This window comes from Salvelinus sp. IW2-2015, linkage group LG30, assembly GCF_002910315.2.
Source record: "Salvelinus sp. IW2-2015 linkage group LG30, ASM291031v2, whole genome shotgun sequence".
Classification (NCBI taxonomy): domain Eukaryota; kingdom Metazoa; phylum Chordata; class Actinopteri; order Salmoniformes; family Salmonidae; genus Salvelinus; species Salvelinus sp. IW2-2015.
This window is the reverse complement of record NC_036869.1, coordinates 22,959,506-22,975,201: the sequence shown is the minus strand read 5'-3', so window position 1 is coordinate 22,975,201 and position 15,696 is coordinate 22,959,506. Positions and strand designations below refer to the sequence as shown.

At 42.5% G+C, this 15,696-nt stretch overlaps 1 protein-coding gene across 1 annotated transcript; it reads left to right on the top strand.

The window, feature by feature from the left end:
• The first annotated feature begins 1,320 nt into the window (after positions 1 to 1,320).
• Positions 1,321 to 11,547, top strand: LOC111954813 (phostensin-like). Its single transcript, XM_023974721.2, has 3 exons — positions 1,321 to 3,145; positions 10,570 to 10,786; positions 11,072 to 11,547. Exons 1-3 carry the CDS (start codon positions 1,394 to 1,396, stop codon positions 11,089 to 11,091), a joined length of 1,989 nt encoding a protein of 662 aa, XP_023830489.1. The 5' UTR covers positions 1,321 to 1,393; the 3' UTR covers positions 11,092 to 11,547.
• Positions 11,548 to 15,696: the final 4,149 nt, after the last annotated feature.

The following is a 15,696-nucleotide window of genomic DNA, read 5'->3' as shown; positions in this document are numbered from 1 at the left end:
CTTGAGGGAGAAAGACCGACCACGAACACACACAGCTTCAGAACAAGAGGACAGGAGATGTGGTGACACAGATGACAGTATCCACAATGAGAGAAGAGTTAGGGTGAGTGAGCTGCTGAGTAAATTTGGGGAACATACAAAGAAATTCAGGGAACATCCAAAGCCCCCGTCCCGGTCTAAAAGCTCAGATTGTTTCAGCCGGCCCGGCAGGGACAGAGAAAACTTTGGTCTGGACGAGGACGATGATGGAGACAGGAGAGGGGAGGAGAAACGTGCAGGATTCAGGGGTGTGCCCAAGCGGTCGTTCAGCTTCTCTGACCAGGTGATATGCACAAAGGAGAATGGCATGCAGGATGAGGGGAACCATGATAGGAAGGTGGTGGAGAGGACATGTTCAGACAGGAGGGTGGCACCTAGGGGAGATGTAGTGGAGGGGGAATGGTCAGAGAGGGGAGGCAAGCAGGGGGGCTGGACCCGGCTTTCAGATAAAGAGCGGGTGGGGAAGCATAGAGAGGGATTCATAAAAACGGACAGGGAGGAAGAGGGGCAGCCTGAGAGACAGCCTGCTTTGGGAAGTAACACAGGGAAAGAGACTGACCATGGGGTCRAGATTGTAACAGGAGTGGMGTTAGAATWTAGTAACAAGGGGACAGAGGAACTAACACAGAATATGTATGAGGAGGCAGGGTTTACAAGGGCCTCAGTTAAAAACACAGAGGCCTCATTTGCGCGAAGAGTGCCCATCAAACACGATGGGCGAGAGAGAGCAGTGGAAAGAGAGGTAAAGCGAATGACAGAAGAAAGAGAGAGAGGGATGGAGAGRGCGAGGAGCACAGAGAGAGAGGTGGTGGTTGGAAGACAGGCAGAACCTCAAGTGAGGGACAGAAGGGGGTCAGACTTTAGAAGAGGATCAGACGCAAGGCATGTCAAGAGGATGTCAGAAGTAAGGGACTGCACAATGTCAGTTGAAACAACTCAGCAAAACTGTGTGGTCACCCTCTCTGTAGACAGAGCCAGTCCTCCTCAGTCTGTCGAAAGCCATTACAGACATGTCTCAGCATTTACAGAGTGTTCAACCACCTTGCTCAGCACTGTGGCGCATAGAGGAACAGATTGGCATAGTAGTCAAGGAGCGCCRGGGCACCATTCAACCCAGTCAGCACTGTCACAGCACACAGGGGATCTTATCAATAAGATAGGGAGAGTTGAAGAGACAGCCAATGAACTTGACAATCTCAAAGGGACCCAAACATTAACTCAGGATAGCAAATGTGTGATGAGGGAGGACACCGAGAATGTGAGAGGGAGCAAAGCTTACAGGGTGCCAAGTGAGGTAAGCAAGGAGAGCGCGCACTCACCTGGCACACACRTGCACAGTCATGTCTACCCCGAAATGTCCGTTCAGGAAGTGACCCCTAAGTCTCCCAAGTCTCCAAAGCACGTTGCCTCAGTTGGAATCCCTCCAACACCACTTGAGATACACATACCCAGGACAGTGTTCTACGGTGTGGGGGAGGTATTAGAGAACAAAAGGCCAAGCCTCCAAAGCGAAGATGACCAGAGCTGCGAAGGAGAGGGAGGGAAAGGTGTGGAGAGGAGGGATAGTTGGAGGATCGGCAAGCCTTTGTCTCGTATCGAATCCCTGCGAGAGAAAATCCGGCAGAGGGAGAAGGAGAGGCTGAGGAACATGGAGGGAGCGGTAGCAACGGGGGATGATGGAGATGCGACTGAGGGAATGAAAAAGGCTGGGACTAGAAGGGTTAGAAGAGCCTCAAGTTCAGATAGGTGTGATGAAGGAGAGAGGGGGAACGAAATGGGGCGAGAGARACAGAGACAGGAASGCTCTGCACAGCAGACAACATCAACTCAGTTTTACGTCACACAGGAAGTGAGCGTGTCGAAAGCCGACCCTGAGCTTCCTGTTCCTCTCTCATTCTCGCAATCTGTCAAAGGAGAGGAAGAAACCGATCACACAATCGAGAGAGAGGAAGATCCAATAAAACATGTAGTAGATGAGTTACGGTGTGACAGGGGTCGGCAGAGAAAACAGGACACCAGAGGCAGAGGAGGAGAAGTAGGAGAGGATAAACTCTCGGAGGAAGAGGACAGGTTGCATTATCTGTCTCCTTCACGCTCTCCTTCACCCTCRGACTCTTTCTCCCCCTCTCTTGCTGAGATGAGCCGGATCTATAGCTTGAAAACAGTGGGGCCCAGGACGGCGGGGTGCATGAGTGAGAGGACCGTGGATAGGCCTATCCCTTCACACACACCCAAGGTACAGTCCCGCATATCAGCAGAACAACAGGAGCCAAGCAGTCTGGAGAGATCAGGTGGGGTGCTGACACAGAAGCAGCTGTGGGGTGGTGGTGGGGCATCTGGGAATAAGGCCTCTTGTGATGAGAATTCCGGACTTCAGAAAATACAGCGTCAGGTGGAACAGCTTCAGTTGCGAGAACAACAGGAAGTACAGAGACTATCACACGACGACAACGCAGCACAGTCGACTTTTAGTAAAAGAACAAATTTGAAAGCTAAAGAATCTGAAGCTCAGCAAAGCACAAGGATATCACACAACCAGCCTAATAAGGAACCTCAACAGATGCATCCGAGGCAAAAGSACCAGCAAACACCCCTAAATCCCAGAAAATCTCAGTCTAAGCCGCAACTGCACTCTGAAAGGCCTCCTCAACCCAATCAGCCCCGATCCATTACCATCAACTCCAGGTCTCTCCTGACCCCCTCTCCTGAGAACTCATTACACCCAGACCAGGGAGTCCCACCTACCACATCATCCTCCCCATGCTCACCCTCCCCACCCCAGTCCCCCTCCGTCTCTCCCTCCCCKTCCCCTTCTCCGACCCACTTCACCATCAGAACAGTCTCTGGAGGCCAGCAGGTCAAGAGGGGCACCACCATCACCATCACCCCCAGGAAGCCTGTTGGAGGGGCAGCCGTGGAATCGGTTTCAGTATCCTCAGGATCCCCGGTCAAGACGTCTACCAAGGCCCAGATAGCTGTCCTAACCGAGGTAGTAGAGAGAGGCAAGAAGAGATACCCCACTACGGAGGAGATCGAAGTGATCGGCGGGTATCAGAACCTGGACAAGTCCTGCCTGGTCAAGACTCCCAAAGGGACTCCCAAAGGGGTGAGTGTAGTGGGGTGATATGCTTGCAAATTGTATTGATGATGTATCAAATCAAATCAAATGTATTTATAAAGCATCAGCTGATGTCACAAAGTGCTGTACAGAAACCCAGCCTAAAACCCCAAACAGCAAGCAATGCAGGTGTAGAAGCACAGTGGCTAGGAAAAACTCCCTAGAAAGGCCTCTTGTAGTGATGATCACATCTTGTAGTGATGATCATGGATCCCCTCCCCTAAAGTTGGGTTTAAGAAAGACCAATAAAACAAAACAAAAAAACAAAGAAAATAGCAGAAAATGGCTTCAATAGACTATCAATATGTTATGGGATAAGATTGATGATAGTGTTTGGAGTGCCCGCACTCGTACTGTGACTATCAGAAAACCTCACCTCTTCCCTGCCTGCCTCCATTTGAACCTCCAGTCCCCAGAATGCCCCCGCCCCCCATCATGTAGAATCCCCTTTCACTAGCATTAGAACATCCCGTTTGATTGCACTGAGGAGTTAGAACACGTCGACTGAGCAAAGCCTGTTAAAGCCTTATCAAGCACGACATCATGACTCCCAGGTGTAAAGTAGCCTACTAGTAGCGGTGGCTGTGGTCTCGTTTAGTAATGCACTAATTATAAACCCTGTGTAAATCATTTGTTAGGGTAACCGTAATGTATGGTGTTACCAGTTCATTTCAAATGAGCCTTCATGTAACACTTGAGAGCAGAACAAGTGGAGAGGAAACCACAATGACAGAGCCACTCAACCAGAGCCACCCCTCCTCCTCCCTATCTCTTTCTGTCTGTCTAACTCGAGGTTTTGCAGAGAGGAGCTATGTGGATTGTGAATCAATCGTCACCTCTTTCTGTTTCATCTAGAAAGACAAGTTATCCCACATTAGATGAATTGCCCCCCCCCCCCCCCCCATCCCCTCTCCCCATTGCATCATCCTTTTTTGTGCAATGAAATGAAAACAGTTGGAGCAAGAGCCTGTTAGAGAGAGGTTGCTTCTGAAATGGCTCCCTATCCCCTACAATGGCACCCTATCCTCCATGGGCCCTGGCCAAAAGTAGTGCACTACATAGGGAATAGGGCACCATTTCAGACACAGACAGTCTTTTGGAGTACTTTAATTAGGACACCTCCATAACAAAGTGGCTCATCGGAGCAGAACTAAAGACCAGGCTGGCAGTCTCCCCACACGAATGGAGCTTTAGAATGGGAAGAAAGGGAAAGGTAAAGGGGGATACCTAGTCAGTTGTACAGCTGAATGCCTTCAACTGAAATGTGTCTTCTGCATTTAACCCAACCCTTCTGAATCAGAGAGGTGCAGGAGTCTGGTGTAATCTGTTTATATAGCGAGGTAGCCGAGAATATGCATATTTAGAGCAATTACGGTATACGGTATACACTGAGTATACAAAACATTAAAGACACCTGCTCTTTCCATGACATAGACTGACCAGGTGAATCCAGGTGAAAGCTATGATTCCTTATTGAAGTCACTTGATAAATCCACTTCAATCAGTGTAAATTAAGGAAGGGTAAGAGACAGGGTAAAGAATTTTTTTAAAGCCTTGAGACAATTGAGACATGCCATTTAGAGGGKGAATGGGAAAGACAAAATAGTTAAGTGTCTTTGAACAGGGTATGGTAGTAGGTACCAGGCGCACCGTTTTTTTGTCAAGAACTGCAATACTGCTGGGTTTTTCACGCTCAACAGTTTCCCGTGTGTATCAAGAATGGTCCATCACCCAAAGGAAGTCCAGCCAACTTGACAGAACTGTGGGAAGCATTGGATTCAACTTGGGCCAGCATCCCTGTGGAACGCTTTCAACACCTTGTAGAGTCCATGCCACGTCAAATTGAGGCTGTTCTGAGGGCAAAAGGGGTGGTTCCTAATGTTTGGTATACTCAGTGTATATCTATTGTTAAATACTTAAACCTTTATGGCTTATGTACTGTACTTTACTCAGACAGCATGACTTTTAATATAAAACACTTTGCTATTGTATAGGTATTTAGCCTATCAGCCWATTTTTTCATCTTATTTTCTGTACATAATGCAAGATGCTACACATATCCTTGGCCTGAGTCACACCATTGCATTGCAGGTTACTTCCTCYGACAGATCCTGTCTTTCAATGAGTCTGCCCTTGTTGCCTTTCCGACAAGTCTTCCTTTGTATTTTCCTGTTTCTGCTGAGTTTGTTTTGCTGCATTGGAATTTTGGCAAACACTTTTGACAACGTTGACCTCTTGGCATATGACAGCAGCATTTGCCATAGTCATCCTTCCAAGTCTTGTTGGAAATCTAGGCTAAGGAATTAATGATTGACTTGTTAATTTAGCCATGGCCCTAAAGTTGAGGAAGCTCTCACCATGTTTATCGTATAGTTTTCGCAACATCGACTATTGATACTGTCCTACTGTAACCTAATTTCCAATTTAAAAATTGTCATCAGGCCCAAATTTGGTGCGATTGAGGAGGAACAGTCTCTCATTTGTCCGTGAAACAGGAGGGTGGGGTTAAAGAGAAGTGGAGTGAGGGGAAACTCAACAACCTTGTGACTCCCTAGCTGAGACACTGCATGRCCGAGTCCCAAATGGCATCCTATTCCTTACATAGTGCACTACTTTTCACCAGTGCCCTATGGGMCCTGGTCAAAAGTAGTGCACTATACAGAGAAAAGGGTGACATTTTGGACTCATCACCGGATATTTCCTCTTTCAGGCCTGCTCACTTCCTCTGAACGATAGAGACAGAGAAATAGCAAATATAGAGGGGTAAGATGCCTATTTCACCAGCCACATTGGCGGGTGGTCAGGGCTACATAGTGCAAGCATTTCACTTGTATTTGTGACTAAAAATAGTCAAGTATGATCACATTTAGAGTCAAATAAGTACACTGAACAAAAATATAAACGCAACATGTAAAGTGTTGGTCCCATGTTTCATGAGCTGAAATAAAAGATCCCAGAAATATTCYATATGCACAAAAAGCTTATTCCTCAAAAATCCCTGTTAGTGAGCAATTCTCCTTTGCCAAGATAATCCATCCACCTGACGGGTGTGGAATATCATGAAACTGATTAAACAGCATGATCATTACACAGGTGCACCTTGTGCTTGGGACAATAAAAAGCCAGTCTAAAATGTGCAGTTTTGTCACACAACACAATGCCACAGATGTCTCAARTTTTGAKGGAGCGTGCAATTGGCATGCTGACTACAGGAAAGTCCACCAGAGCTGTTGCCAGAAAATGTAATGTTAATTTCTCTATCAAAAGCCTCCTCCAACGTCATTTTAGAGAATTTGGCTGTACATCCAACCGGCCTCACAACTGCAGACCATGTGTATGGCATTGTGTTGGCGAGSGGTTTGCTTATGTTAACGTTGTGAACAGAGTGCCCCATGGTGGCTGTGGGGTTATGGTATGGGCAGGCATAAACTATAGACAACGAACACAATTGCAATTTATCGACTGCAATTTGAATTGCAGTCGATACCCGGGGTAAGTTGTGCCAAGAGACCACTTTTTTTGGACAAGCCACGTTTTCAAAACTATTATGCTTACATGAATTCTGATTATTTCCAGGGATACACAACACCCTGAAATATATGTAGATACAGTTGAAGTCGGAAGTTTACATACACCTTAGCTAAATATATTTAAACTCAGTTTTTCACAATTTCTGACATTTAATCCTAGTAAAAATTCCCTGTCTTAGGTCAGTTAGGATCACCACTTTATTTTAAGAAAGTAAAATGTCAGAATAATAGTAGAGAAAATTATTTATTTCACCTTTTATTTCTTTCATCACATTCCCAGTGGGTCAAAAGTGTACATACACTCAATTAGTATTTGGTAGCATTGCCTTTAAATTGTTTAACTTGGGTCAAACATTTCAGGTAGCCTTCCACAAGCTTCCCACAATAAGTTGAGTGAATTTTGGCCCATTCCTCCTGACAGAGCTGGTGAAACTGAGTCAGGTTTGTAGGCCTCCTTGCTCGCACAAACTTTTTCAGTTCAGCCCACACATTCTATAGAATGAAGGCCAGGGCTTTGTGATGGCCACTCCAAAATACCTTGACTTGTCCCTTAAACCATTTTGCCAACAACTTTTGAAGTATGCTTGGGTCATGTCCATTTGGAAGACCCATTTGCAACCAAGCTTTAACTTCCTGACTGATGTCCTGAATGTTGCTTCATCAATATCACACATAATTTTACTTCCTCGTGAACATCCATTTTGTGAAGTGCACCAGCCCCTCCTGCAGCAAAAGCACCCTCACAACATGATGCTGCCACCCCTCAGTTTCACGTTTGATGGTGGTTCTTCGGCTTGCAAGCCTCCCCCTTTTTTTCTCCAAACATAACGATGGTCATTATGGCCAAACAGTTATATTTATTGTTTCTATCAGACCAGAGGAGCACTTCCCAAAAAGTATGACTTTGTCCCCATGTGCAGTTGCAAACCGTAGTCTGGCTTTTTTATGGCGGTTTTGGAGCGGGCTTCTCCTTGCTGGAGCGCCTTTCAGGTTTATGTCGCATATAGACTCGTTATACCTGTTGAATAATGATACTTTGTACCTTTTTCTCCAGCATCTTCACAGGGTCCTTGCTGTTGTTCTGGATGATTTGCAACTTTTCCCACCAAATACGTTTCATCTCTAGGAGACAGAACGCGTCTCCCTTCCTCACGGTATGATGTCTGCGTGTCCCATGTGATTAATACTTGCGTACTTATTGTTGTACAGATGATGTGACCTTCAGGCGTTTGGAAATTGCTCCCAAGATGAACCAGGCTTGTGGAGGTCACAATTAATTTCTGAGGTCTTGGCTTTTTTTGATTGTTCATGATGTCAAGCAAAGAGGCCACTGAGTTGAAGGTAGGCCTGAAATACATCCACAGTACACTTTCCAATTGATCAAAATAATGTTCAAGTAAGTAACTTCATCTATAGAATCTCACCCGCATAACTTTTGCTGGAGATTTGTCCAAGGTTCAAAGGCACACAGTCAACTTAGTGTATGTAAACTTCTGACCCACTGGAATTGTGATACCGTGAATTATAAGTGACTGTATATTTTTTAGAAAGAATATTATATTTCCCTGATGTAGTGAGTTGAAAGAAAAAAAATTGCTCGACATACCCCACTCTGCCCAAAAACATTTGTGTGTTTGAAAGAATAAATTATGCAGTGTTGTTATTAAACGACTATCTGTAGGATGTGGATTATGATATAGTTTCTGTTTTATGCACACAATAGTCAATAAGGGATTGTTTGCAGGATTTTGCGGGACTATAACGAGAATAGAGAGATTATGTTCCTCGTCATGACTACATTTCATATAATCAGTGTTGTAACTGAATGGACAGATACTAGACCGATCTTCCAAATACAGCAAACCTATTGGATGCATTATTATATTACTCCATTTACAAAATAGCTCCAACACTACTCAACAACTGGATGCAGTCTATCACAGTGCCATCTGTTTGTCACCAAAGCCCTAATATTACCCACCACTGCGACCTGTACCTCTCGTTGGCTAGCCCTCGCTTCATACTCGCCGCCAAACCCACTGGTCCCAGGTCATCTACAAGTCTCTGCAGGTAAAGCCCCGCCTTATCTCAGCTCACTGGTCACCATAGCAGCACCCCACCCGTAGCAAGCGCTCCAAGCAGTATATTTCATGGTTCGCCCCCAAGCCAATTACTTCCTTTGGCCGCCTTTCCTTCCAGTCTCTGCTGCCAATGACTGGAACACGAACTGCAAAAATCACTGAAGCGGAGACTCATATCTCCCTCACTAACTTTAAGCCACCAGCTAGTTCAGAGACCAGCTCACAGATCACTGCACCTGTACATAGCCCATCTGTAAATAGCCCATCCAACTACCTCATCCCGTACTGTATTTATTTATTTATCTTGCTCATTTGCACCCYAGTATCTCTACTTGCACATTCATCTTCTGCACATCTACCATTCCAGTGTTTAATTGCTGTAATTGTAATTATTTTGCCACCATGGCCTATTTATTTCCTTACCTCCCATATCCTACCTCATTTGCACACACTGTATATAGACTTTTTCTACTGTATTATTGACTRTATGTTTGTTTATTCCATGTGTAACTCTGTGTTGTTGTATGCGTCAAACTGCTTTGCTTTATCTTGGCCAGGTCGCAGTTGWGAATGAGAACTTGTTCTCAACTAGCCTACCTGGTTAAATAAAGGTGCATTTTTTTATTTTGTTTTTATTCACCTGGATCAATCTCACCCACTTAGTCCACACTGAGTAATGAGAAAACCCCCTAAAATGGTTTCCTTTGTGTCAGTTCGGGACCAAATCCTGTAATATACTCATAGCGGTTAAGCACAGCTCTCCTTTACTATAGTCGTCCTGCTGTAACCCTTTCGTAGCCTATTGGTGCTTCCTGGCCACCTGTTGCTCACGTTGCTGAAACTGTTTGACGTCAGCTCCACCGAGCACCGGCATCATCTTACAGAGGGGGGTGACTTACGCTCTCCTCGTCATCCTGGTTCAGATCTTCTGTCTCCCCCCTCCTCAATCCCAAGGCTCCCTTGTCACACAGTATCTCTTTCTCTCAAACTAGACCAAGGTACCATTCTCATAGACAGTGGCTGCCCCACATCCCGTGTAAGACATTTTTACGAGCATTTGTAAAGGTTCCGATGGGACTGTGGTGATTAGCGATTGACACAGTGTGCTTCATGTCTTCCTCTCTCTCTCTCTGGTTCTCTGTCTCTCCTCCGTGTTCTCCCCTGCTGTGTTAGCCTGGGTTAATCACTTCAGTCAGGGATTAACCTTCTGGGCCTGAGCTTGATTCGTCCAACGTCTCTCACACCAGGTTATTATCAGGAGTGTATGGTCAGCCAGTTTGTGGTGAATATAAATGCACTACAGTATAGATGTACTACGCCAACCTGTAATATAATGTACTATAACAACCTATAATATAATGTACTATAACAACCTGTAATATAATGTACTATAACAACCTGTAATATAATGTACTATAACAACCTATAATATAATGTACGAGACTGGGGCCAGGTTTTTCTACTGTTCGGTGCAGGCAGCAATGTTGTTTACAGCAAAATAATCTCTCATATCCGTGCTAAGTAAACAAATTGTAGGTTACATACATTTTTGTCAGGAAGTGTCTGACTCAGTACAACTTAATCATGCCGTTTTAATGGGAGCCATCCACATCCCCCTTTCATACTAAATAAGGGCAACCCTGGGAAAGAACAGGTTATTTTTTGTTATTAATTGTTCTTGATGCATGTCCATCCTGATAAGTAACACTGCAATGTGGTCAGGCTGTCTGTAAGGGWGTKTCTCCATTGGGTGCACTGTACTAAGCCTCTCTCCTGTGTCTGTCTTGTCCGCCCCCTCCAGGTGAAGGTGTGTTTCGACGAGACCCAGCTGGAGCAGGTTTTTGAATACCAATCAGAGGCCTCTATGATAGCCTTTACCCCCTACCCCATACCAGGTCAGGAGAAAGGGAATGAGGATGAGGTGCAGGAGGAAGAGGAGGAGGAGGAGAGAGGAGTGTTTGTGTCCGGGAGCAGCAGGAACGTGGGAGCAGCGGCTGGCCTGAGAGTGCTGAGAATAGGTCAGTATATGTCACTCCCTTCCATTTAGGTGAATACCTGCATACACAGGGTGTATTCMTTAGTGCAAACCGTAGCAAAACATTCTGCAATGGAAAAYGTTTTGCAACAAAACCAAGCGTTTCTTATTGGACAAGTTCAGGTTAGTCCCTCTCCGTTTTCGTCCATTTGCATCCGTTTGGTTCCTAGTGAATACACCCCTCAGTTAGTCATGAAATGTGGTTGTCCATTCCATACCTGTATCTGAATTGTGTCTCATAACTCCTCTTTATCTCTCCACTTTACAGATGAGTCTTGCCATCGGTAGACGTCAGCTCGCCAAATAGCCCAAGTGATGTTTCATATTTGATTTTTGTTTCCCTGTATTTTGTTTATTTAAAATTATAGAATTAACGTGGGTAATCTTCTTTGATGTTCCATGTTTTATTTTACTTAGGGTCAGGGACTATTGGTTTTGAATAAAAAAAAKATTTTTTTTGTGCAGTTTATGAGTTGAATGATGGCGCATGTAGCGGAACCTGACTGGACTTTTGATTTTGATTTTACTTCTCTATTTCAAGGTAGAAGTGCAAAAGAAATATAAAAACACAGTACATATTGTAGCCTATAAGTTTGAATATATAAAAGTGTTGTATTTTTACCATCAGGTGTGTACTGTTGGGTGATGATCACATGTCAATGCAAGTTAGTGGATTACAAAAGTAATGTAAAAGGATCCGGTCAGTTTAGTTTTAGTTAGCTTAGTTCAACAACACAATGGCCCTACTGTAAATAAAGGTTGCATCAGCACTGTAACGATTCAGGCTGCATTCCCTCTAGTGCACTACTTTTGACCAGAGCCMTATGGGCCCTGGTCAAAAGTAGTGCACTATAAAGGGATTAGGATGTTATTTTGGACGTATTCTCAGTGATGCTTATATCATCTGGTCCCTATGCCTGCTGGATTTGCTCATACAGATTATATAAAGATCAGGTCATCCACAAGTCCAAGATAAATGTTGAGTCTTGTGAACATCCCTCATATGTACAGTGTCTTCAGAAAGTATTCATACACCTTGACTTATTCCACATTTTGTTGTGCTAAAGCCTGAATTCAAAATGGATTAAATATATTTTACTTCTCACCCATCTACACACAATAGCCCATAATGACAAATTGAAAACATGTTTATTTTTTATATWTTTTTTTACATCTAATTTACACAAGTATTCACACCCCAGAGCTAATACATCAAGCTCTGTCAAGTTGGTTGTTAATCATTGCTAGAAAGMCATTTTCAAGTCCTGCCATAGATTTTCAACCCTATTTAAGTCAAAACTGTAACTAGGCCACTCAGGAACATGCAATGCCGTCTTGGTAAGCAACTCCAGTGTATATTTGGCCTTGTCTTTTAGGTTATTGATTCAGAGGGAATGGGTTAAATGCAGAAGACGCATTTCGGTTGAATGCATTCAGTTATGCAACTGACTAGATATCCCCTTTCCCTTATTGTCCTGCTGAAAGGTGAATTTGTCTCCCAGTGTCTGTTTGAAAGCAGACTGAACCAGGTTTTCTTCTAGGATGTTGGTTGTGCTTAGGTCTATTCCGTTTAATTTTATTCAACAACAAAAAAAATCCTTAGTCCTTGCCAATGACAACCATATCCATAACGTGATGCAGCCACCACCATGCTTGAAAATATGAAGAGTGATGTGTTGTGCCTTATGGCAAACACGATGCATGTTTTGGGATACCTTTATTCTATATAGGCTTCCTTCTTTTAACCTTTATTTAACTAGCCAACTTTTCACTCTGTCATTTAGGTTAGTATTGTGGAGTAACTACAATGTTGTTGATCCATTCTCAGTTTTCTCCTATCACAGCCATTCAACTCTGTAACTGTTTTAAAGTCAGCATTGGTCTCATGGTGAAATCCCCGAGCAGTATTTTTTATTAAATTGTAAAAAAAAAAAAAATACAAATACAAACATAATTCCAATTTGACATTAATGGGGTATTTTGTGTAGTCCAGTGACACAACATCTCAATTTTAAATTCAGGCTGTAACTCAACAAAATGTGGAAAAAGTGAAGGGGTGTGAACACTTTCTGAAGTCCCTGTAGTTTCTGGCAAACCATGGGTATATGTAACATCATGACAATTCACTTTTGTTCAATTACTGTTCCTGTTTGAACCACAAAATGGATTTAAGCTAGCCTTAATGCACATTATTGAAAAACCTGACGATACATTATGTAATGGCCATCATTACAAGTTTTTATTTTTAACCACTAGTGGAATTAATGTGGTAGGATGAAAAACAGTAGTCTATGTACTGTATSTATAGCACTTTGGCTGTATAGTTTTGAATGGAAAAGGTGTTATGTTTGGGTCTCTGGTGTTATTATGTGAGACTACAGCACATGGGTGATGTGGGTGGAAAAAAAGACCATGGTTTTCAGACATTTAATCCATAGAATGGTCCTTTGGAGTATGGATTGTTGACGTATATTTTACATTTGTATATAAAAGCATAATTTACCAATAATTAATCAAAGTTGACGGTTTGGCCTTACCCAGGTCTCCTTTAGGACTCCATAATGTTTTATCTGTAGGTGCTACAAAGAAAACATTGGTGTCATATGAAGCTTTACCGCTTGCTTTGTAATATGARTAGTATTTTGTTTTCAATAACAATATTCTTATTAATTTATGAATATTGAAGTAGAAAAAAATATATTTTGATTCAGCTAAATGTTTAATATATTGTTGAACRTAATATACTCTATGGACATATCAAAGTTACAGAGTGGRATCTCTGCTATTTTTTGAGTTATGATCCAATTTGTAAGCATTAACAACAGAGTGAATGTGAAAATCGATTCAAAATGGTCACCCTCTTCTGGTGATTTGCTGGATGTACAATACATTAAAATATTAGCCAAATTCAAATTGTATATTTCAATATTTATGTTTATATTTTTCAATATTCATAAATTAATAAGAAAATTGTTATTGAAATCAAAATGCATCTCATGTTGCAGAGCAAGCGGTTAAGCTTCATATGACACCAAGTTTTGCTTTATGGAGTCTTAAAGGAGGCCTGGGTAAGTCCAAAATGAATAAATATGCCAACTTGTATTATTTCTCAATTAAGCTTTTAGATACAAATGTCAAACATATGTTAACAATACTTCCTCCAAAAGGACCATTCTATGGATTAAATGAAGTGAAAATCCCCCAAATCATGGTATTTTTTTTTGTACTAGTTCGTGACGAATCACCCACATCCAAAATAAGGGCACAAATGTTATCATGGTTCCATGAGATGCTGTAATCTCAATTTTAGGTGCTCTTTTTATGTGAAAGAATCTATCTGAAGAATATCATATATATGGTATATCTGATTTATGCTCCCATGTGTGCAATTTTGATACTTTGTTTTATTCTTTCTGTTTTCTATTGTGGCCGAAGAAGCTGGCTTCAAGAGAGAAAAACATCTAATAAATGATTTGAAATTAAAAGTGTCATGATGGGTTGTGTAGATGTGACTATGCATACATTTATGTTTCAATGATATTTAGTGAGTATGAGATATTATTATGTCATGTGACACCTTGTGGACAAACCTGGCTGGACCGCTGCAATAATTTACAGTTACAGAGCAGAGGTTACAGTGTTGCTGTCCAGACCAATTATGTATWTWAACACTGKATTACTGATGCTGTGTATTGGCCAATGAGAGGCTTTGAAGCCACCAGTCAGCCATATAGAGCCCCACAGTGGRGGTGTCATAATACCCATAAAACCTAGCRGTCAAACAGGGAAATAGTTCCAATTGTTTTTCCACYATACATTTTTCCTATAGAGAATTTTAGAAACACTWAAAAYAAGGGTTGTGTTTCGTGTAGGCTTACCCTGGTGTGACGCTTTGATAACCATGTAAATCTYTCTCGGTCAAGRTGACTTTTATCAATAGATTCAGCTCTATAACCWTTCAGATTTARCATCAAAGTAGACATCATGACTACAAATCCCTGCAAGCTCCTGCATGTCACCTCTAGCTGACACCTTTGCTAACAGGTATTGTGCCAATTTAAAACTTGCACAAGACAGTTCACAGAATTGTCAATTTAAAGAAATGTAGCCAATTTTTTCATTAATTTAGCTAACATTAGATAGTTAATCCAGAGATTCTCGTCCATATCAAATGTACTTGCTACTGAAACTAGAATAGTTGTTGCCTCGTGCTCTGCCAAGCGGCGAGGCTTTTGCTGGAGCGCGTACTGGGGTAACGATGGTCTTCGTGCGGACGCCGTTGTTGCATGTCGTGCGAGGGTCCTGGTCTGCTAGCCCTGTATAGCTTGGGGAGAGGGGACGGTTTTAAAGTGTTATATCTGTTATACTAACATAATATAGACTTTTTCTCTTCTGTATTATTGACTGTATGTTTGTTTATATCCATGTGTAACTCTGTATTGTTGTATTGTCGAACTGCTTTGCTTTATCTGGCCAGGTCTTAGTTGAAATGAGAACTTGTTCTCAAGCCACCTGGTAATAAAGGTGAAGAAAAAAAAATAAGACTACTGAACATCTAATCAAATGGCTACACAGACTATTTGCATGCCCCTCTTTTATGCTGCTGCTACTCCTGTTATTATCTATGCATAAGTCACTTTAATAACTCTCTACCAATGTATATATTACCTTGACTAACCGATGCCACTGGCACGACATTGACTCTGTCGCGTACCCGCTGTATAACGCCTCAACTATAGTTATTATTACATTGCTGCTGCTTAATTATGTGTTACTTATCCTATTTTTAATTTATTTTATTAGTATTTTTCTTTAACTGTATTGCTGGTTACGGTGCTAAGTACATTCAACCTTTTATGTATTGCGGGCATGGTGACAAAAAAAACTTTTGAG